Source organism: Heterodontus francisci, chromosome 46, assembly GCF_036365525.1.
Source record: "Heterodontus francisci isolate sHetFra1 chromosome 46, sHetFra1.hap1, whole genome shotgun sequence".
In the NCBI taxonomy this organism is placed as follows: Eukaryota; Metazoa; Chordata; class Chondrichthyes; order Heterodontiformes; family Heterodontidae; genus Heterodontus; species Heterodontus francisci.
Window position 1 is genome coordinate 16,142,098 of NC_090416.1, and position 23,662 is coordinate 16,165,759.

The following is a 23,662-nucleotide window of genomic DNA, read 5'->3' on the forward strand; positions in this document are numbered from 1 at the left end:
CTTGAAACGCCATAGCATACAAGGCCAAGTGCTGGAAAATGGGGTTAGATGCTTGATGGCCGGCACAGACAGGATGGGCCGAAGGGCCTGTTTCTGTGCTGTATAACTCTATGACTCGTAGTGTTTGATTCTGTGCATCAATACTGAGGGGGGGAGGGAGATGGACAGAGGAGAGAAAGAGAGACAGAGGAAGAAAGAGAGATACAAGACACACCGACAACGGGAGAGAAAGAGAGAGAGAGAGAGAGATGGAGAGACAGCAGAGACAGAGATGGAGACAGAGAAAGATGGGGAGAGACAGAGACAGCAGTAGGACAGAAAGAGACAACAGGGGGGACACACGTCTTCACCAAGACCTCAGTACTGTGGATGTGGAGGCCAGACACTGAAGTCTGCAACAAAGAAATAACCCAGGCCTTCCTGGGCCATGGGAGGGCCTGGTGGAGAAAAAGGAGGAGGAAGGGGACTTGTTACAGAATGGCACAGGCTGGAAGCTGGGAGCTGATCTCTGGGATGTCCTCTTGCATGGGGATGATGTGAGGCAGCATTGTGTGCAGAGCCAGGAACTCCTTCTCCGGGTCCGTTTGGAAGACTGTGATTTAGCTGTTGTTAGATTTCAGAATCGACACCAAGTCTCAGTCTGCCTCACGCTGCTGGAGCCTCTCAGCGATGAAAGGATGTCACCCCTGCCCTTACGTAGCGCCTACCGCTCATTCCTGGTGAGCAATGCATTACCAGCCACTCGCGCACATCAACAACAGTAACTTGCATTTATGTTGTGCCTTTAACCTCGTAAAATGTCCCAAGGCACTTCAGAAAAGTGTAAATCAGAGCCACAAAGGGAGATATTAGGACAGGAGACTAAAAGCTCGTTCAACGAGATCAATTTTAAGGAGTTTCTTAAAGGAGGAGCGAGAGAGAGGCGGAGAGGTTTAGGGAGGGAATTCCAGAGCTTCGGGCCCCAGGCAGCTGAAGGCAGGGCCACCAATGGTGGAGCGATGGGAATCGGGGGATGCTCAAGAGGCCTGAATTGGAGGAGCGCAGCGATCGCAAAGGGTTGTAGGGGCCGGAGGAGGTTACAGAGATAGGGAGGAGTGTAGAGGCTGGAGGGGGTTACAGAGATAGGGAAAGGTGTCGGGGATGGAAGAGGTTACAGAGATAGGGAGGGGTGTAGGGGATGGAGGAGGCTACAGAGATAGGGAGGGGTGTAGAGGCTGGAGGGGGTTACAGAGATAGGGAGGAGTGTAGAGGCTGGAGGGGGTTACAGAGATAGGGAGGAGTGTAGAGGCTGGAGGAGGTTACAGAGATAGGGAGGGGTGTAGGGGCCGGAGGAGGTTACAGAGATAGGGAAGGGTGTCGGGGATGGAGGAGGTTACAGAGATAGGGAGGGGTGTAGAGGCTGGAGGGGGTTACAGAGATAGGGAGGAGTGTAGAGGCTGGAGGGGGTTACAGAGATAGGGAAGGGTGTCGGGGATGGAGGAGGTTACAGAGATAGGGAAGGGTGTCGGGGATGGAGGAGGTTACAGAGATAGGGAGGGGTGTAGGGGATGGAGGAGGCTACAGAGATAGGGAATGGTGTCGGGGATGGAGGAGGTTTCAGAGATAGGAAGTAGTGTAGGGGATGCAGGAGGTTACAGAGATAGGGAGGGGTGTAGGGGCTGGAGGAGGTTACAGAGATAGGGAATGGTGTAGGGGATGGAGGAGGTTACAGAGATAGGGAATGGTGTAGGGGATGGAGGAGGTTTCAGAGATAGGAAGGGGTGTAGGGGATGGAGGAGGTTACAGAGATAGGGAAGGGTGTCGGGGATGGAGGAGGGTACAGAGATAGGGAGGGGTGTAGGGGATGGAGGAGGTTACAGAGATAGGGAAGGGTGTCGGGGATGGAGGAGGTTACAGAGATAGGGAGGGGTGTAGGGGATGGAGGAGGTTACAGAGATAGGGAATGGTGTAGGGGATGGAGGAGGTTTCAGAGATAGGAAGTGGTGTAGGGGATGGAGGAGGTTACAGAGATAGGAAGGGGTGTAGGGGATGGAGGAGGTTTCAGAGATAGGTAGTGGTGTAGGGGATGGAGGAGGTTACAGAGATAGGGAAGGGTGTCGGGGATGGAGGAGGTTACAGAGATAGGGAGGGGTGTAGGGGATGGAGGAGGTTACAGAGATAGGGAAGGGTGTCGGGGATGGAGGAGGTTACAGAGATAGGGAGGGGTGTAGGGGATGGAGGAGGCTACAGAGATAGGGAGGGGTGTAGGGGATGGAGGAGGCTACAGAGATAGGGAATGGTGTAGGGGATGGAGGAGGTTTCAGAGATAGGAAGTGGTGTAGGGGATGGAGGAGGTTACAGAGATAGGAAGTGGTGTAGGGGATGGAGGAGGTTACAGAGATAGGAAGTGGTGTAGGGGATGGAGGAGGTTTCAAAGATAGGTAGTGGTGTGGGTGCTGGAGGAGATTTCAGAGATGGGAAGTGGTGTCGGGGATGGAGGAGGTTACAGAGATAGGGAAGTGGTGTAGGGGATGGAGGAGGTTACAGAGATAGGAAGTGGTGTAGGGGATGGAGGAGGTTTCAAAGATAGGTAGTGGTGTGGGTGCTGGAGGAGATTTCAGAGATGGGAAGTGGTGTCGGGGATGGAGGAGGTTACAGAGATAGGGAAGTGGTGTAGGGGATGGAGGAGGTTACAGAGATAGGAAGTGGTGTGGGTGCTGGAGGAGATTTCAGAGATAGGGAAGTGGTGTAGGGGATGGAGGAGGTTACAGAGATAGGAAGTGGTGTGGGTGCTGGAGGAGATTTCAGAGATGGGAAGTGGCGTAGGGGATGGAGGAGGTTTCAGAGATAGGAAGTGGTGTAGGGGATGGAGGAGGTTTCAGAGATAGGAAGTCGTGTAAGGGATGCAGGAGGTTACAGAGGTAGGGAGGGACTTGAGCACAAGTTTAAGAATTGTAAAATCAAGGCATTGGTCATTACAGCATATGGAATAGCATCTCACACCTGTCAATATCACCACACTATCTCAGTTCCCCATGTACTTTGGGAGGTCACTGAGAGCTGTCATGAAGCCCATTCTGGCTGTTAGTAAGTCACCAGGTTTCTGTTAAAATGATGAGTGATGCCCTTGGATGAGGTGAGCGTGACAAGGGTTCCACTGTAAGTTGCAGCCTGGATGTGTGCCCTGCCGATGGATGGGCGTGCACTAGATGCGATGAGAGAGGTGTGTGGTAGTGTGAGGGCCTGACCTGGGGCAAGCAGAGAATACTGCACAGCTTGACAGGCGGAATTATGTGCCATGTCTTACCTGGTCTGGCCTCCTCTGCCTGTTCCCTGGTCCTGCTGATACCGTACCAGCCAGTGTCCCCTCACCTCCTGCCAGGCATGGCCCACTGCCATCCCGTGGGAACAGTGCTCTGGAGCTCCGAGTTGAATAGCACACACCTCCTGCACCAGTGGCTTCACTTCATCAGCCATCCAACAAGGGCCCCCCCCCCCGCACCCCCCACTTACCTACACACTGGGTTTGCTCTCCTTTCGCCGCTTCTTATGACGAGATGACAGACAGGCAAAGACATACTGGTGTATCCAGCCCATCCCTTCCAGCTGTGATGCCTTGTGCCTCACCCCACAGGCACTCTCCACGAGACGAGAAAACAGATTACAAACCTAGGCAAGAGAGCACATCCCAAAGTGCTTCGCGGCTGATCAAGTGCTTTTTGAAGTGAAGTCGCTGTAAGGTAGGAAAGGTGGCAACCAGTTTGCGCACAGCAAGCTCACATAAACAGCAATGTGATAAATGACCAAAATCATCTGCTTTTTAGTGAAATTGACTGAAGGATAAATACTGGCCTGACATTGACTATTGGTACAGACACTGAAGATACTCAGAGGATTTTAATGCAATGCTATTTTGGTAGAAACACTCCTCTGATCACGCTGCATTAGAAACTATTACAGATAAAGTCTCGTTACGTTTACAAAAAGTATTAGGGTATTATCCCGCAGAATCACAAGTTTAAACATACAAAAAGACACCGAGAGAGGAGTCTGTCCCGACACAGAGCCCCACCCAGAGCCACTCCTCCTGCTCTCCTATCTGGGTAAATGTAATAGAATGGCGACTACCGTTTTTATATTGTCAACACTCTGCTGCCTGGGAGGCCTTGCTCCAGCACGTTGATTTCTTGTCTATGATCCCTCCGTGTCCTTGCTTCATAGACTCCTCCAGTCTTGTCCTCCATCGCAGCCTCTGCCCTTTCTACGTGAGGGCTGATTAGGCCTGACCCCTCCCTCCACTTCAGCCAACTGGCCCGCACACTCTCCGGATCCTATTGTTAATTTACCCCATGCCTGCACCCCCCACCTCAGCCATCAGCAGCACCACACACCAACCCCGCTGCATTCCGAACTTACCCCCACTAGATCGGGCCTGCAGCCCCTTCCCGTAACCTTCTCCCAATTCCTGCCCGTAATCCGTGCTGTCCTTCAGCTGCTTCAGGCCACATCGTCCTCCCAAGACTGTTGGTTTTCTCCAGAATTCACCGATTGTTTGATCTACTTTGACATCTTCTCTTAACTCTCATAGTTAATCCATGGAGCAAAGGAAGATTCTGGCTGTGCCCACCTGCCACTTGCATCGGTACCTCATAAGAAACCAGAGCAGGAGTAGGCCATTCGGCCCCTCATGTGGAAGGCGGGGGCAAGACGAGGCACATGTTCTCGACTTAATTTGGCATGGATCATGTGCTCCTTTCCCCTCCCTACTCGGAAGTACCCACCTGACGTCCCTCCCCGTCCATCATGGGATAGCAAGGGCGCCCCAGCTTTTGCACTCCTTGATCACCAATCCGAGCCAAAGCTTTCGGAAGAGCCGGGCTGGAGGCGGGCTCCAGAAACTGAATAATAATAATTTATAAAAGACGCAGAGCGTAAAACTCCTGAAGTGCAGGTCCCTGAGTGAGAGGATCATTAGCAAAAAAAAAAGACCCAAAATTATCCATATGACGATGACATTCAGTACAAAACACGGCGCGTGAAATCTACAAAGACAGAAATGAAAACGGCGGAAGGGTACAGGTATGGTCCCTGGACTGGCGATTACTGGGAGAAACAGAGTTGTACTCCCTCATGACCCCACATTCGTTCCTCATTGCATCAAGTGTGTGGCAACACTCTCCTTCTCCTCCTCCTCCTCCTCGCAAGCGCACAGTTCAGTAACTTGCGTCAAGCTCTCCTAGATGTCCACTTGGGTCGGAGCACTGGGTTGTGGGGGGCCTTTGAGGGACTCCAAGCTGGCCGCAGGCTCAGCCATGACCTCCATGTGGTCCTCCCGCTCTTTGCTGGCGCCAAGCTCTTTCATCTGCGGGTTCTGGTAACTTCCATTGCCGACGGGGCCTTTACAATTCAAGGGTAGGGTCTCCAGGTCGCTCCCACTGACCACAACGCTCTCTGGCTCAGGTGAACCGCCCTCTTGAACTTTCCCCCTTGATCTCAGCCCCTCAGAGTAACGATACACAGCGAAAAGGACCACCACTACCACAAACAATGCAAGGAAGACGCTCACCACCACCAGCTCGCTCCAGTAAGTCTTCACCGCATCCATGTGAGACTGCGGACCCCCGTTAGCTGCCAACGAAACGGTGGACTCCTTTTTTGAGATGGGCTCTTCCACAGAACCGCCAATAATCTGAAGCGAATAGCTCACCAGCAATGTCCTGAAGTGGTTTTCTGTGGCCCAGCACTGCCACAAGCCCTGGCGCCTGGTAGTGGCGAAAAAACCGAGGCCGGCGGGCTGGCTCATCAACTCTGACATCGGCACCTCTCCTCCATTGTGCGTCCAGCTCTTTTGTGCCAGGTTTGAGCTGGCTTTGCAGGGCAGGCTGACAAAGGAGTGTGCACGGACAGCCTTCTCAAGAGGAAATCCAGAACCTGTAAGATAAGTAAACAGGTGAATGCAAAAGGGCAAAATAAACTGCAAACTGCCCACACGTCAAAGTGCACACCTGTAACTACTGGTCGCAGTTCATTATCTTATCTTTTCATTCACCTGTCCCCTCCTCTCCTCTGACTCCCGCTGAGCTACAGGTACCTCAGGCACTGCACACCCGACAGAACGTTTCTCTAGCGTCCATGTATGAAACGAACCGAGCAACAAGAGGAGGCCATTCAACCCCTCAGGTCTGTTCTGCTGTTCAATAATATCATGGCTGATCTGCGACCAAACTCCACATAACCACCTTTGTCCCACATCCCTTAACACCATTGGTTAATAAAAATCAATCAATCTCAGATTTAAAATTAACAATTGATCCAGCATTAATTGCCACTTATGGAAGAGAGTTCCAAACTTCTCCCACCCTTTGTATGTACAAGTGTTTTCTACTTTCATTCCTGAAAGGTCTGGCTCTAATTTTTAGACTCTGCCCCCTAGTCCGAGACTCCCCAACCAGCACAAATAGTTTCTTTGTCTCTTACCCTATCAGTTCCCCTTAATATCCTGAAAACTTTGATCAAATCACCCCTTAATCTTCTAAATTCCAGGGAATACAATCCTAGTTTTCTGTAATCTCTCCTCGCAACTTAACTCTCAGAGTCCCGGTACCATTTGGCAGGGCTAGGGATAGTGAGTGTGCAGTGATGAGGAAAGGGACGAATTGCTGATATCCCTGTCTCTAACCCAGGGACAGCAGAGCTAATTGTGGTTCAGTAGATCAGCCCCAAACATGGATGGAACCTTGAATCTTCTAGGTCTCAGTATACCCCCCCCCATCACCGCACCACAACCCCCCACCGCCACAGATATATACACACTCAGCCTTCACTGTCTCTTGAACTCAAATTAGTAGTTGAACAAACCTTTAACGTTTCCCTTTGGCACATATGCCCTCGGCCTTAGTGGGGGTGAGCAGACAGAGGCTGCGTCTGCGTTCTCAATATCCTGAATCCATCTGTGCATTCAAAAAGGAAGAACTGATTTCAGGTGGAGTGTGTCTTAAATATTCGCCCACAAGGTGTTAATGAAGAGAGGGATAGGGGTGGCAGTGGGGACAGAGATAGCAAGAAAGAGAGACACGCTGCTGTATCCACTCAGGCACAGAGACAGAGAGACAGAGCGAGAGAGAGCGCGAGAGAGAGAGCGCGAGAGAGAGAGCGCGAGAGAGAGAGAGCGAGAGAGAGAGAGCGAGAGAGAGAGCGAGAGAGAGAGAGCGAGAGAGAGAGAGAGAGAGAGAGACCGAGTAAGGGACAAGACAAAGTTGGAGATAGACAGGGAGAGTGAAAGACAAAAGGAACAGAGAGACAATGGCCGACAGTAACTCTGAGAGAGGAAAAGACTGGGACAGTCAAGAAAGAAAGACACAAAGATATGACCAAGAGTGACAGCTGAGAGGGTTAAGCCCGGGGGATAGAGTGACGAATACTATTATTCCTGGCTTGGCCTCTGTGACACCTTTCACTCACAGAGGTCCAGGTTGGAGCCACAGCACAGCCCAGTCCCAGGCTTGGTGACACAGAGACACTGGGCCCAGTTCCAGCCTCAGACACACAGCCAGCACCATTCTGCACCAGCCTTGACCTGCAAAAGGTTGGGCCAGAGACAAATTGGGTGGCAATACGTGGTCGGATGTCAATGCTGCTACCTAGCGCCTGTGGTATACTCACACATTTGGTTGGTGTGTCATCTCCTTGCAGGCCTGGTCCCTTTTGTGCCAGGCGCAGTACGGGTCTCTGGATAACACACACTCCCCACAGCTCTGGTAAGCAGTACAGTTAGAGACAGGCACCTGCAGAACTCCTGTCGATGATCCGATATAAAGAGCCCTCTATAATAAAGCACAGAGTGTTGGTCACAATCTTTTGGAGTGAGTATTACCAATAGGGATCCTGCACCAAAACTCAACTTGTTAATCCTACACCACAGTCCCTATCCCGAAGAAGGTGCATCCTGCTTTCACAACTGTTCCTTCAACTGCAGATGTTACAAGATCATGTCAATCTGCACCACAAGTTACATACAGAGTAAAGCCCCCTCGACACTGTCCCCATCAAACACTCCCAGGACAGGTACAGTACAGGGTTAGATACAGAGTAAAGCTCCCTCTACACTGTCCCCATCAAACACTCCCAGGACAGGTACAGTACAGGGTTAGATACAGAGTAAAGCCCCCTCGACACTGTCCCCATCAAACACTCCCAGGACAGGTACAGTACAGGGTTAGATACAGAGTAAAGCTCCCTCTACACTGTCTCCATCAAACACTCCCAGGACAGGTACAGCACGGGGGTTAGATACAGAGTAAAGCTCCCTCTACACTGTCCCCATCAAACACTCCCAGGACAGGTACAGTACAGGGTTAGATACAGAGTAAAGCTCCCTCTACACTGTCCCCATCAAACACTCCCAGGACAGGTACAGCACGGGGTTAGATACAGAGTAAAGCTCCCTCTACACTGTCCCCATCAAACACTCCCAGGACAGGTACAGCACTGGAAGAAAAAAAAAAGAAAGAAAAAAACGGGGGTTAGATACAGAGTAAAGCTCCCATCAAACACACCCAGAGGGAAAAAAAAAAAAAACAGGTTAGATGCAGAGTACAGTTACACTGTCCCATCGAGTGCTCCCAGGATGGGTACGGCATGTGGAGGGTGAAGTTCCATCAAGGGATTAAGGATGATGTGTGTTTAAGAAGTTTAGTGTTGATGGTCAAATGTACAGATACAGTGCCAGGGCAGTGCAGTGGGCCTGCGAGGGCAATCGGTAGCAGGCAATGCCCTAAATCTTCCAGCAGCTTGGCTGTATCCCACGCCTTCACACTGATAAAAATCCAGCAAGATCGGAAGCAGGGAAAGAGGAAGTGAGAAATCACTTTGAGGCAGATCTTGACTCTGTGTGGCAGAGTGAAATATCCGATAGTGAATCGGTAGCCTGTTTAACATTTCTCCGGGGTGAAACTGGCTTCACAAATCCATCCCATTCTCTCCTATTTTATCCCCAGGAGGGTCTGTTATTTTAAAAAAGAAGAATTGAACCCAAGTCCAGCTCACCCACATCCTTGATGTCTGCATTGAGAAATGACCATCCTGGACACATATGCAACAACGCAGCAGCAACCACATCAGGTCCTTGGGCTTCCCCTGGCAACAGTCCGCTGGTAACCACCCTCTGTCAGCTGTGGATCAGTGGGTAGCTCTCTCTCTCGCCTCCGAGTCAGAAGAGTGAGGGTTCAAGTCCCTTCCCCAGAGATTTGAGCACAAAATCTAGGCCGACTCTCCCAGTGCCGTTCTGAGGGAGTGCGGCACTGTTGGAAGTGCCTCTTTCAGATGAGATGTTAAACTGAGGCCCACTCAGGTGGGTGTAAGTGATCCCACGGCCACTATTCACAGAAGAGCAGGGGGGTGCGAGTTCTCATCCATGCTTTAAGGTCCAATATTCATCCCTTAAATAACACCTAAAACAGCAACCGGAGTTTCCGGTTGCTTGCCATGTCAACACTCCCTCCTGCTCTCATGCCACATACCAGTCCTTGGCCAGATTGCTTGCTCTAGTGTTCCAGTGAACATCAACGCAATCTCGAGGAGCAGCACCTGATTTTCCGAGTAAGCACTCTACAGCCTCGTGGACTGAACATTGAGTTCAACAATTTCAGAGCATGACTGGCCTTTTTTATATATATATATCTCGCTTTCTTTCTTTGATTTTATTTTTTACCATGTACCTGTTTTTTCATTTGGAGAGAGCTGCTCATTATTCTGCCATTAACACTCTCTCAGCACTAATGCTTTGTCTTTCACCACGACCACTAACACGCTCTTTGCCTTGGCCCCATGACCTCCTCGTCAGTTAATTTCTCCTGCTCTCTGCCCGATCACACACCTTCCCCTTTGTTCTCTCCCCCACTCCCCTCCTCCTTCACTTGCTTAAAACCTAATCCTTTACTAACCTATGCCAGTTCTGATGAAAGGTCACAGACCTGAAACGTTAACTCTGCTTCTCTCTCTACAGATGCTGCCAGACCTGCTGAGTATTTCCAGCACTTTCTGTTTTCCTTTCAGATTTCCAGCAGCTGCAGTATTTTGCTTTTATGTTACCTCAAACAGACGGCCTGGGCATTACCTAATTCTGAGATCATGCTGTGTGCAAATTGGCTACCATGTTTGCTACATTACAACAGTGACTACACTTCAAAAAGCATTTCATTGGCTGTGAAGGGTTTTAGTGTGAGGTTGTGAAAGGGGTTATGGATATACAGGTCTTTGCTTCTCTGCACCGTTAATGAGCTTTGCACGATCTCAGTCCAGACTTCAAGTGCGATCGCAGATATTGAGCACCTGCGATCTACTGGACAGCTGTAACTATCATTATCAAACCCAACCTGTCACCCACACGCACGCACTCACTTGCCAGCAAGGGTCACTGGATAAGGATCAGGAGCAGGGATCCCTGGCTGACATCTGTCTTCCCCAGCCCGGGGTGGGGGAGGTGAGCTGTCGCGTCCTGACTTCGCAAATGGCTATGACTCGACCTATCACACAGTTCACTGCCCACAAGTTGAGGGAGACAGAGAGAAACGGGAACTGGAAGTTGGAGTGCTGACCTTTTCAGGAGAGATTTTGAGGCTGTACACAAGCTGTGGGGTTGCAAACAGTTGGAGCTCTTCGATGATGTAAGAGGTTCCATTCACATGCAGGGCCTTGTGCAAGAAACCATGGTCTGGTGAAGAAAGATAACAAAGTCATATAGGCACAGTGTTTAGCACATTTACTTTCCTTTTTTTTTGGTTCACATGCCTGCATCTTGTTTACTCAATTGACCCATGGGCATCACCAGCTGCAAGTACCTATGCAGAATGACTGTCAGACGTGTTTAAGACAGACACACAGTGTAGAGGGAGATTACTCTTTATCAAACCCCACACTGTACCTGTCCTGGGAGTGTTTGATGGGGACAGTGTAGAGGGAGCTTTACTCTGTATTTAACCCCGTGCTGTCCCTGTCCTGGGAGTGTTTGATGGGGACAGTGTAGAGGGAGCTTTACTCTGTATTTAACCCCGTGCTGTCCCTGTCCTGGGAGTGTTTGATGGGGACAGTGGAGAGGGAGCTTTACTCTGTATTTAACCCCGTGCTGTCCCTGTCCTGGGAGTGTTTGATGGGGACAGTGTAGAGGGAGCTTTACTCCATATCTAACCCCGTACTGTCCCTGTCCTGGGAGTGTTTGATGGGGACAGTGTAGAGGGAGCTTTACCCTGTATGTAACCCCGTGCTGTACCTGTCCTGGGAGTGTTTGATGGGGACAGTGTAGAGGGAGCTTTACTCTGCATCTAACCCCGTGCTGTCCCTGTCCTGGGAGTGTTTGATGGGGACAGTATAGAGGGAGCTTTACTCTGTATCTAACCCCGTTTTTTTTTTTCTTTTTTTTTTACTCTGTATCTAACCCCATTTTTTTTTTTTGGGACAGTGTAGAGGGAGCTTTACTCTGTATCTAACCCCGTGCTGTACCTGTGCTTGCAGTGTAGATTTCTGATATTCCTTGGCACTAACATGTGACCTCGATGAGCACAAGAGAAATAAACAAAACAGCTGATTATTTTTTCCAGTGTCTCAGGGACATGTCCCTACCTGTGATGAGGAACATCACTCTGTACATCACAGCCTTGAGTGACCGTACATTGTCCACCGCAATCTTCACGTACTTCTCATTCATCTTCAACAGTGGTCGGTGTCCAATGGGATGCACTACTCCATCCATCAGAAAAAGGTCTTTGACGAGGCTGAGCGTCGAATCCATCGAGGGTTCTATGTTACACTGAGGAAATCATGGACACAAGCATGAGGTGAGGACGCACAAACAGCCAACACAGACCGACAGACAGGTGAGAAGAATTGAAGCAGAATACCTTCCCCACTGTATCTAACCCCGTGCTGTACCTGTCCTGGGAGTGTTTGATGGGGACAGTGTAGAGGGAGCTTTACTGTGTATCTAACCCCGTGCTGTACCTGTCCTGGGAGTGTTTGATGAGGACAGTGTAGAGGGAGCTTTACTCTGTATCTAACCCCCGTGCTGTACCTGTCCTGGGAGTGTTTGATGAGGACAGTGTAGAGGGAGCTTTACTCTGTATCTAACCCCCGTGCTGTACCTGTTCTGAGAGTGTTTGATGAGGACAGTGTAGAGGGAGCTTTACTCTGTATCTAACCCCCGTGCTGTACCTGTCCTGGGAGTGTTTGATGAGGACAGTGTAGAGGGAGCTTTACTCTGTATCTAACCCCCGTGCTGTACCTGTTCTGCGAGTGTTTGATGGGGACAGTGTAGAGGGAGCTTTACTCTGTATCTAACCCCGTGCTGTACCTGTCCTGGGAGTGGTTCATCCCAATTTTCCCTAAGGTTTTCTCCTATGCCACACCCAAGTGGCCATCCTTCACCTGTGAGCTGGGATACTGAGTGCTGGCAGGCTAAACAACTACCAGAGCATCGCAGACCATCACCACACACGCCCTCACTGCCCAGCAGCGGTCACTTTGCAGTGATCAGATGCAGGAACCTTGGGTGGTTCTTCCCTCCCTTTTCAACGACCATCAAGGCCAAACATAGCAGCAGCTGCTGCCCCTCGCTGCCCAATGTGGTTGCAGGCCCATTGTTGCAACAGTCTTGGCATGGTGAAGGCAGCACGCCCTTGAACGGAGAGGGCCCTAGACCATTCATGGGAAGGGGATGGAGCAATGACTGCTGGCAGGGGCAGGCATGGTGAACGGCAGGACTGTGCCTCTGGGGAGAGTTAGCACTCCTGGCCCCTAGTTAACATATTCACGTGGCCTAACACCCATATTGGGCCACCTCCAATGACGCCCAAAGCCCAGCAGCAGGTCAAATGACTGCACAGGCCGTCCCACCACTGAACTGGTATGACTTGCTCCAGTTTTACATCTGAGAAATGGGTGCAAGGCATACCAATTTCCACTTCTATGTACAAAGGCATTGAGTCTGCCATACTCCAGGCATAAGGTAGCAAATATATATTAATAGAGAGACAGAAATTCAGTCATTTCATGTTGGCACTGTCTGGTCTTGGAGCCTAGAGATAATAAGCTCTGCTCACGTATAAAAATCCCCAGCCCAACAGGAAATCGCCTCTCATTGATCTCAGAACTTCCTCATTATTATCAGTTGAAATCAGTGAAGCTAAGGTGACAAATTAGGTTAAACATTGCAGTGTCTCAGCAGCAATGTAATTACATTGCATCGTGTAACCTCCCAGCCCTGTCTTTCTGAAGTAATATAGTCTCAAAGTTAGTGGGAGCAAGGCCACAGCAGGACCAATTAAATCTGAAATATGCACACAAAATATTGTAATTCCAATTTGCAGGTCGATGCCTCATTATTTATTTGAAAGGATGAGTCCTTTTATTGCAGTAAAACGTAACTCACAGCCCCAGGCCTATGCTCCAACTTGCTGCGAGAATATGTTGACCAGCTCAGCGTCTCTCTGTTCAGTTGCTTGTACTGTCCGCTGAACACCTCTTGAACATCGCGTAAAGTAAAGGCACAGACTGCAGAGCTGTTAGAACCACCCCGGTACCTAGAAAGTGAGGATTGGGATGGATAACATTAAAGAATGAAAACTGGGAACAAGTTTTCACCCAATGGGTAATTGAGTAGTGGACTCCGTTGCCAGGGAAAGATATCGAAGCAAACAGTATAAATGGAGACAGTCAGTTGTGTTCCTTACCCTGAAATTCTTTTCCTATCCCTTCTGCTTTGCCACATTTTTCCCTACTTCAAGACATGGGTCAAATTCTCCTTATTCCACTGTCTTGTGAAGAGTTTTCTTGTGTGCACTTTGATAAATATTGGGTGTTAGATGGTGTTTGAGTTGAATGTTGGGAGTCAATGGTTGTTGGATGTTGGGTGGTTGAAGCTGTTAAGTTGTGGAAGCTGTTAGATATTATTGGGTGTCAGATGGTAGTTGATGGATATTAATGGGCATTGGAAGTTATTGGGAGATGGGATATTATTGGGAGTCAGATGGCATAGGATGTTGGATGTATTTGATGGATATTATTGGGATTTGGGATGTTATTGGGCAATGAATATTATTGGGCGTTGGACATTATTGGGTGATGGATATTATTGGGTGAACAAAGAACAGTACAGCACAGGAACATGCCATTCGGCCCTCCAAGCCTGCGCCGATCTTGATGCCTGCCTAAACTAACACCTTCTGCACTTCCGGGGTCCGTATCCCTCTATTCCCATCCTATTCATGTATTTGTCAAGATGCCTCTTAAACGTCTCTTTCGTACCTGCTTCCACCACCTCCCACGGCAAGAAGTTCCAGGCACTCACCACCCTCTGTGTAAAGAACTTGCCTCGCACATCCCCTCTAAATTTTGCCCCTCTCACCTTAAACCTATGTCCCCTAGTAACTGACTCTTCCACCCTGGGAAAAAGCTTCTGACTATCCACTCTGTCCATGCCGCTCATAACTTTATAAACCTCTATCATGTCGCCCCTCCACCTCCGTCGTTCCAGTGAAAACAATCTGAGTTTATCCAACCTCTCCTCATAGCTAATGCCCTCCAGACCAGGCAACGTCCTGGTAAACCTCTTCTGTACCCTCTCCAAAGCCTCCACGTCCTTCTGGTACGCAATATTCTAAGTGTGGCCTAACTAAAGTTCTGTACAGCTGCAGCATGACTTGCCTATTTTTATACTCTATGCCCCGACCGATGAAGGCAAGCATGCCGTATGCCTTCTTGACTACCTTATCCACCTGCGTTGCCACTTTCAGTGACCTGTGGACCTGTACGCCCAGATCTCTCTGCCTGTCAATACTCCTAAGGGTTCTGCCATTTACTGTATACTTCCCACCTGCATTAGACCTTCCAAAATGCATTACCTCACATTTGTCCGAATTAAACTCCATCTGCCATTTCTCCGCCCAAGTCTCCAACCGATCTATATCCTGCTGTATCCTCTGACAATCCTCATCATTATCCGCAACTCCACCAACCTTTGTGTCGTCCGCAAACTTACTAATCAGACCAGCTACATTTTCCTCCAAATCATTTATATATACTACAAACAGCAAATGTCCCAGCACTGATCCCTGCGGAACACCACTAGTCACATCCCTCCATTCAGAAAAGCACCCTTCCACTGCTACCCTCTGTCTTCTATGAATGAGCCAGTTCTGTATCCATCTTGCCAGATCCCCTCTGATCCCTTGTGACTTCATCTTTTGTATCAGTCTGCCATGAGGGACCTTGTCAAAGGCTTTACTGAAGTCCATATAGATAACATCCACTGCCCTTCCTTCATCAATCATCTTTGTCACTTACTCAAAAAACTCAATCAAATTAGTGAGACACGACCTCCCCTTCACAAAACCATGCTGCCTCTCGTTAATAAGTCCATTTGTTTCCAAATGGGAGTAAATCCTGTCCCGAAGAATCCTCTCTGATAATTTCCCTACCACTGACGTAAGGCTCACCGGCCTATAATTTCCTGGATTATCATTGCTACCCTTCTTAAACAAAGGAACAACATTGGCTATTCTCCAGTCCTCTGGGACCTCACCTGTAGCCAATGAGGATGCAAAGATTTCTGTCAAGGCCCCGGCAATTTCTTCCCTTGCCTCCCTCAGTATTCTGGGGTAGATCCCATCAGGCCCTGGGGATTTATCTACCTTAATGCTTTGCAAGACACCAAACACCTCCTCCTTTTTGATAATGAGATGACTGAGACTATCTACACTCCCTTCCCTATGCTGATCATCCACCAAGTCCTTCTCCTTGGTGAATACTGATGCAAAGTACTCATTTAGTACCTCGCCCATTTCCTCTGGCTCCACACATAGATTCCCTTCTCTGTCCTTGAGTGGGCCAACCCTTTCCCTGGTTACCCTCTTGCTCTTTATATACGTATAAAAAGCCTTGGGATTTTCCTTAATCCTGTTTGCCAATGACTTTTCATGACCCCTTTTAGCCCTCCTGACACCTTGCTTAAGTTCCTTCCTACTGTCTTTATATTCCTCAAGGGATTCGGCTGTTCCTAGCCTTCCAGCCCTTATGAATGCTTCCTTTTTCTTTTTGACGAGGCGATGGGACATTACTGGGCGTTGGGACGTTACTGGGCGTTGGGAGATTACTGGGCATTGTGCTATTATTGGGATTTGGGATGTTATTGGGCAATGGATATTATTGGGCGATGGACATTATTGGGTGATGGATGATATTGGTTGTTGGACTATTTTGGGTGCTGGCTATTTCGGTGTTGAATGTTAGTTGAGTTTTGATGGCCATTCGTTTTCAGTGTTAATGTAGTTATTGGTGTGCAACTGAGAGGGTGAGTAGGTGAAATTGATCTTTAGGAAACAGTTGGACTTGTTTCTAAACACTCACAAAGTCATGTCAGGATCAGCACGAATGCTACATTTACAATAATTACACAGTGCTTGCCAGATATAACTGAAATAAAAAAACCAAATTACAAAGGAAATTAAGTCTGCAATGAATGAAGTTATTATAAAGTACTGCTTCTCAAGTCATCGGTCACCAGGCTGTTACTAATAATTTGAGATACCCAAAATCCAAGAGCCAACGTGCAACACGTAACGGCCAGCATACAACAACTAACATATAATACGCAACACGCACTAACAACTACCCAGCAACAGATCACCCCCAACAACACCCAGCATTTAACTTACCACACCCAACAACGGAGCACACAACATCCAAAAAGAAAAAGGGTCCAACAAAAAAGACTGATTTGATTTTTGTCCTACCACTGCGAGCTAAAGACTCCGTAGAACACTGGTTCATCCCCATCCTGTGAAACAAACACATCCTGAAGTATGTTGAACGGGAATTGATCCTCGGGGAGGTAACACAGCATCTGAGCCTTGAGGAAGGTGGTCCATCTTTTCTGCAGCACCCGCTCTCCACCGACATCGCTCTGAGTAAGAAGCCAAGTTTGTTTAGTTTGTGCTGAATTAAAAATGCCTTAAAACCTTATATTGGATGATTTTCCACTTTGGTTTTCCTAGTCCTTCGTTCTCGCTCTCTGCCTCGCTCTCTCTTCCAACTCTTACATAGCATGGTCATGAAAGCTGTGGGGCTGAGAAGCTTTCGGTAAGACTGGGATACGGTGCACAGCACTGGAAGCCCTCAACCACACAGCCTTCCTTGAGCAAGCCTGGCCAGGGAGTCTCAGCACTGCATTCAACCGTAAGAGGGAAACACAGTTGAGCTGACCCTGTGCTGAGCTGATGTCAGCTCAGGCCACCAGTTGAACCTGAGGCCGTCCTTTATTTAGGGGTGGCTCAGTACCACACATATTAACTGGGCAATCTGGGGAGGGCCGTCTCTCAATAAGTCTTAAGTTAATGCAGAGATAATGTACTCTTACAGCAGATACCTGGAACAGATAAACCTTTCAGTGTGCTGACACCCCTTGCCTTAATGAGCACAAACATTTCCATGAAAGGTTTTTTTTAAGGTTATCCACAGGGGTCGTGGGCTCTGCCATTTTCAGAGGCGATGTCGTCACTGTGAACCTCCTCACCTTGCACACTCTGGCCACCATGGACAGGCTCATCTTCTGCAACAGGTCCGACGTGCTTCTGGTTTCGGTGAAAAAGAAGTAGACCTTGTCGCCCTCGCTCTCCGGGATGAAGGTGGACCCCACAAATATTGGTTCTGAAGGGAAGAGATTGTTGGGAGTAACTGTCAGGAGGTGGGAAATTTCACCCCTATGATGCAACCCATCCCGAGAACATTCGCTCATTCCCAGTTGGGAGGTCTCCGCTGGTGTGCTGACTCCCAGGGACTGCGCCACATTCCAGAGGGTTGGAATCACGAATCACTACCCCCTGGCCAAAGCTCGGACAGGATGGTCTGAAATTTTCCCAGAGCTGCTCTGCCCTCCTGTTGTTAGTTCCGCTGGAAACCAATCCATTTCCAGTTACACCAGAGTTACAACGGCCGAGTAGGAGCGGCTTGGAAAAGAATTCTCCACCAATGGGTCATTGCCAAGAGACTCGGAGTCCTGGACACATTATTCAAACCTCACAAATACAATTCACTACAGGCTTTCTGGTCAGAGAGGTTAAGAGAAAGACTTGCATTTCTATAGCACCTTTCATGACCTCAGGACGTCCCAAAGTGTTTTACACCCAATGAAGTAGTTTTTTTTGAAGTGTGGTCACTGTTGTAATGTGAGGAACGCCATAGACGTGGCTGAGGAGAAAATGTTGACCAGGACACCGAGGAGAACTCCCTCCTGCTCTTTTTCAAAATAGTGCTTGTGGGATCTTTTATGAAGCTGAGGTCTACCTGCGAGGTGGCGACGGGAAACTCGATTTAATATCTCATCCAAAAGACGACCCCTCGGACAGTGCAGCACTCCCTCAGTACTGACCCTCCGACAGTGCTGCACTCCCTCAGTACTGACCCTCCGACAGTGCAGCACTCCCTCAGTACTGACCCTCCGACAGTGCAGCACTCCCTCAGTACTGACCCTCCGACAGTGCAGCACTCCCTCAGTACTGACCCTCCGACAGTGCAGCACTCCCTCAGTACTGACCCTCCGACAGTGCAGCACTCCCTCAGTACTGACCCTCCGACAGTGCAGCACTCCCTCAGTACTGACCCTCCGACAGTGCAGCACTCCCTCAGTACTGACCCTCCGACAGTGCAGCACTCCCTCAGTACTGACCCTCCGACAGTGCTGCACTCCCTCAGTACTGACCCTCCGACAGTGCTGCACTCCCTCAGTACTGACCCTCCGACAGTGCTGCACTCCCTCAGTACTGACCCTCCAACAGCGCTGCACTCCCTCAGTACTGACCCTCCAACAGTGCTGCACTCCCTCAGTACTCACCCTCCAACAGTGCAGCACTCCCTCAGTACCCACCCTCCGACAGTGCGGCTCTCCCTCAGTACTGGCACTGGGAGTGTCGGCCTGGAATTTGCACTCAAGTCTCTGGAGTGGGACTTGAACCCACAACCTCCTGGCTCAGAGGTGAGACATGCTATCCTCTGAGTCGTGGCTGACACTTAGAGAGAAGCAGAGGCCTATCCCAACACAAACACGAAGACTCTAACTGCACGTTGTCAACTCTAACTGCAGTGGTATTTTGTCGGTAAATTTGGCCCTCAAGTGCTGCCACGAATCATAGTTGATAGATCATCACGGGCTGGGTGCAGAATCAATCCGTTCCTGATGTAATAATAAATGAACAACTTTTTAAGTAAGAAACATTGCGTGGAAAGGGTTAAGCTAGCTGTCCCAAAGTTCTGCTATGAGTGCTTCTGATCTCTCTCAATGTTTGCATTATACTTCCCTGTTGAACAGGAAAGTACAAGTCATTTTCGATACAATGACTACTGAACTGCTGGACTAAGACTGGCAGTAGTCAGTTTATTCACTCTGAGAAGCCCAATTAAAGGACATGCACCACATATTTCCGAGAACCATTAAGATGTGAGCACGGTGGTTGGAAACATCTGCAAATGCGTTATCCTTTTCAGAAGCAGCAGACTTGGGACAGAGCTTAGAATGAGAAGGTTCACTTGGTACAATGGAACTGAGCTGTAACAAGAGTCGGGTGAGAACAGGGTCGGGTTCCGCTGTGATGCCAACACCATCCCCCACCCTCGCAAACCATCGGAAGTATCTCCTGCCAAGGCTCATAAAATAGGTGGCAGAGGTCAGATGGTGCCTATCTCCCCAGCAACCTTCAGGACGGGGTGGGGGGGGGGTGGTGGAATTAAACTAGGGAGGCAGGGCAGGGTGGGAAGTCACTTATTCTCCAAACGCAGTCTGTGCCATTCCCAATTAATTCCCAATTAACTTCGATTCCCCGTGCCCTCTCCCTGAAAGATCTCCCTCAACAGTCGCGACCCCTCCCCTTTCCCCATTTACCCATCGCCCCATGCCCTCTCCCTGAAAGATCTCTCCCCTCCGTTCCATTTCTTTCCCATCTCCTCACATACCCTTTAAGATATTTTTCCACCTCCCTTTGAAAAACCACCATGCGTTCTGCTTTCCCCTGCTGCATCTGCTCGGACATTCCTAACCCTTCCCTTGGTTCTTCTGTGCTGGAACTATTCTCTACAGTCGTGTCAATGGAGGCCGATTTTCCTACCTTGCAACCAGTTGGAAGAAGGCTCCATTTTTAATGGCACTCTGTGTCCAAGGTTGCGGGCGATGATGGACTGAGTCCCCAAGAAGTTATTAGTTGTCCCTGTGTATAACTCTCCATCTGGACCATAAAACAGAGACAGAACTGAGGAGGTTAGAGAGGCAGACCTGTATTTAAACACAGCACCTTACCATCTACCTTACCATACCAAGAGCTTCATATGAATACTCCTCCGAAGGGTACTGACTTTCGTTACGTACGGGAACAGAGCAGCCATTTTTTTGTGCACAGCCAGATCTCACAAAGAGTAACAAGATCAATGACCAGTCAGTTTCTTTTCCTCGGGTGGTTTTGGTTGAGGGGAAATGTTGACTAAGGACTCTGTTCGGGAACTGATCTGCTCCCGCAACTTGGTGGACGTCCATCCCGACTCCGACGCCTTCACCTGGAGGTCTGGAGGAGGAGGGTCCCGAATCGACCACCTCTACATTTCGCAGGCGTATGTCTCCCGCATCTCGGTGGCCTCCATGCGGCAAGTGCCCTGCTCGGACCATTGCCTGGTGTGGGCTCTGAACGCCAGCAGGGTCCACGTATTGGCACTTTAACAACAGGCTACTGGAAGACGAGCGATTCCAGAACTCGTTCCGTCGATTCCAGGCTGACAGGAGAGGGAAGCAGGGTGGCCACCGCAGGGGCTGGAGTGCATCATCGATGCCAAGAATGGCATTTTAATCTGAGTTTTGTTTTATTTATATAACAAAACAAAAATGGGGTTAGATACAGAGCAATGTCCCATCAGACTGCCCAGAATGAGTTGCAACCTAAGAAGGGAATACAATAGTCACACAGTGTGACACTCTAATTTCCCAAATTAGCCATTCCCTCTGAATGTGTTTGTGAAATTAGGGAACTGTTTTGAGATTGCAGAGTCACTGTGAGCAGCCATCAAGGAGAGGCTTTCACTTCATCACTCTGGGGTGAATGTACACCCAGGTCACAGCAAGGAAAGGACCCAACCTACAGTACTGACCAGATCCCATAGGATTCCTGGTCAAACCACAGATGCAATGCCCGTCCCTGTGCTACATCACACAGAACCCGCCTTGTTCGGGATGGAGCAAAACGGCGACGTGGGTGGTGGGTGATTGTCTGCTGTGTGCCACTTACCAACCATGGTCGCTGTGTATTTCTGCATGGGGTCAAACGGGCAGCGGCCTTTGCCATCCTCGGTTAGGGGGAAGCCATTCGAGTCAGTGAGCAGCGAAAAGGTTTCGACATCCTGGAAGACGGAATGATTCGTCAGAGTTTTGCTCTTTTCATGCAGACTGTCTCTGCATCGTACACACACTGAACAATAGGCACAATTAAAGCAGTGCTGTCAAGCATTCAGTAAAACTTTCTCAGTGGTGTTTGTATATGTGTGTGTGCTGTGAGAGGCATTGGCTGTGTTGCTAATGGTAATAACACTCCTGAATGAGGTTTCCTGAACCCGCTTGGCAGTGCCAACCCAAGGTCGCAATGTAAGGGAGGTGATGTTCATTTCAATAGCCGTCCCCGCCTCCTCCACCTTGCACTGTGCTGTTCAGCTGGGACACAGGCTCGGCTCTCCTTGGCTGTACTGCATCACGCCTCCCACCCGAAGCCTTGCCTGCCGACAAAAGTTCAGCTGCTGGCACACTTGCAATATCTGTTTCAACAGATTCTGCACAACACCACACAGTGCTGGGACACATGCTCCACCCACACTCCCATCCCCACACAGTGCTGGGACAAATACTCCACCCACACTCCCATCCTCACACAGTGCTGGGACACATGCTCCACCCACACTCCCATCCCCACACAGTGCTGGGACACATGCTCCACCCACACTCCCATCCCCACACAGTGCTGGGACAAATACTCCACCCACACTCCCATCCTCACACAGTGCTGGGACACACGCTCCACCCACACTCCCATCCCCACACAGTGCTGGGACAAATACTCCACCCACACTCCCATCCCCACACAGTGCTGGGACAAATACTCCACCCACACTCCCATCCCCACACAGTGCTGGGACAAATACTCCACCCACACTCCCATCCCCACACAGTGCTGGGACAAATACTCCACCCACACTCCCATCCCCACACAGTGCTGGGACACATGCTCCACCCACACTCCCATCCCCACACAGTGCTGGGACACAGGCTCCACCCACACTCCCATCCCCACACAGTGCTGGGACAAATACTCCACCCACACTCCCATCCTCACACAGTGCTGGGACACATGCTCCACCCACACTCCCATCCCCACACAGTGCTGGGACACATGCTCCACCCACACTCCCATCCCCACACAGTGCTGGGACAAATACTCCACCCACACTCCCATCCCCACACAGTGCTGGGACAAATACTCCACCCACACTCCCATCCCCACACAGTGCTGGGACAAATACTCCACCCACACTCCCATCCCCACACAGTGCTGGGACAAATACTCCACCCACACTCCCATCCCCACACAGTGCTGGGACAAATGCTCCACCCACACTCCCATCCTCACACAGTGCTGGGACACAGGCCCCACCCACACTCCCATCCTCACACAGTGCTGGGACACATGCTCCACCCACACTCCCATCCTCACACAGTGCTGGGACACAGGCCCCACCCACACTCCCATCCTCACACAGTGCTGGGACACAGGCCCCACCCACACTCCCATCCTCACACAGTGCTGGGACACAGGCCCCACCCACACTCCCATCCTCACACAGTGCTGGGACACAGGCCCCACCCACACTCCCATCCTCACACAGTGCTGGGACACAGGCCCCACCCACACTCCCATCCCCACACAGTGCTGGGACACATGCTCCACCCACACTCCCATCCCCACTCAGTGCTGGGACACATGCTCCACCCACACTCCCATCCCCACACAGTGCGGGGACACAGGCTCCACCCACACTCCCATCCCCACTCAGTGCTGGGACACATGCTCCACCCACACTCCCATCCCCACACAGTGCGGGGACACAGGCTCCACCCACACTCCCATCCTCACACAGTGCTGGGACAAATGCTCCACCCACACTCCCATCCTCACACAGTGCTGGGACACAGGCCCCACCCACACTCCCATCCCCACACAGTGCGGGGACACAGGCTCCACCCACACTCCCATCCTCACACAGTGCGGAGACAAATGCTCCACCCACACTCCCATCCCCACACAGTGCGGGGACACAGGCTCCACCCACACTCCCATCCTCACACAGTGCGAGGACACAGGCTCCATCCACACTCCCATCCTCACACAGTGCGGGGACAAATGCTCCACCCACACTCCCATCCTCACACAGTGCTGGGACACAGGCTCCACCCACACTCCCATCCTCACACAGTGCTGGGACAAATGCTCCACCCACACTCCCATCCTCACATAGTGCGGGGACACAGGCTCCACCCACACTCCCATCCTCACACAGTGCGGGGACACAGGCTCCACCCACACTCCCATCCTCACACAGTGCTGGGACACAGGCC

General features: G+C 50.3%; 1 protein-coding gene across 4 annotated transcripts in view; it reads right to left on the bottom strand.

The window, feature by feature from the left end:
• Window positions 1-3,861: 3,861 nt before the first annotated feature.
• LOC137357001 (semaphorin-4B-like) overlaps window positions 3,862-23,662 on the bottom strand; it is a 94,084-nt gene continuing 74,283 nt past the window's right edge. For 3 of the 4 annotated variants that reach the window (XM_068022933.1, XM_068022930.1, XM_068022929.1), the window contains exons 6-15: window positions 21,288-21,399; window positions 20,124-20,240; window positions 17,540-17,673; window positions 16,761-16,930; window positions 13,400-13,550; window positions 11,596-11,782; window positions 10,575-10,690; window positions 7,642-7,802; window positions 6,838-6,929; window positions 3,862-5,910 (exon numbers count right to left, since the gene is read on the bottom strand). In XM_068022933.1, the coding sequence (XP_067879034.1) occupies window positions 5,216-5,910; window positions 6,838-6,929; window positions 7,642-7,802; window positions 10,575-10,690; window positions 11,596-11,782; window positions 13,400-13,550; window positions 16,761-16,930; window positions 17,540-17,673; window positions 20,124-20,240; window positions 21,288-21,399 (1,935 nt within the window). In that variant the 3' untranslated portion in view covers window positions 3,862-5,215. The remainder of the gene's footprint in view (window positions 5,911-6,837; window positions 6,930-7,641; window positions 7,803-10,574; window positions 10,691-11,595; window positions 11,783-13,399; window positions 13,551-16,760; window positions 16,931-17,539; window positions 17,674-20,123; window positions 20,241-21,287; window positions 21,400-23,662) is intronic. The other variant, XM_068022931.1, reaches the window with a different exon arrangement.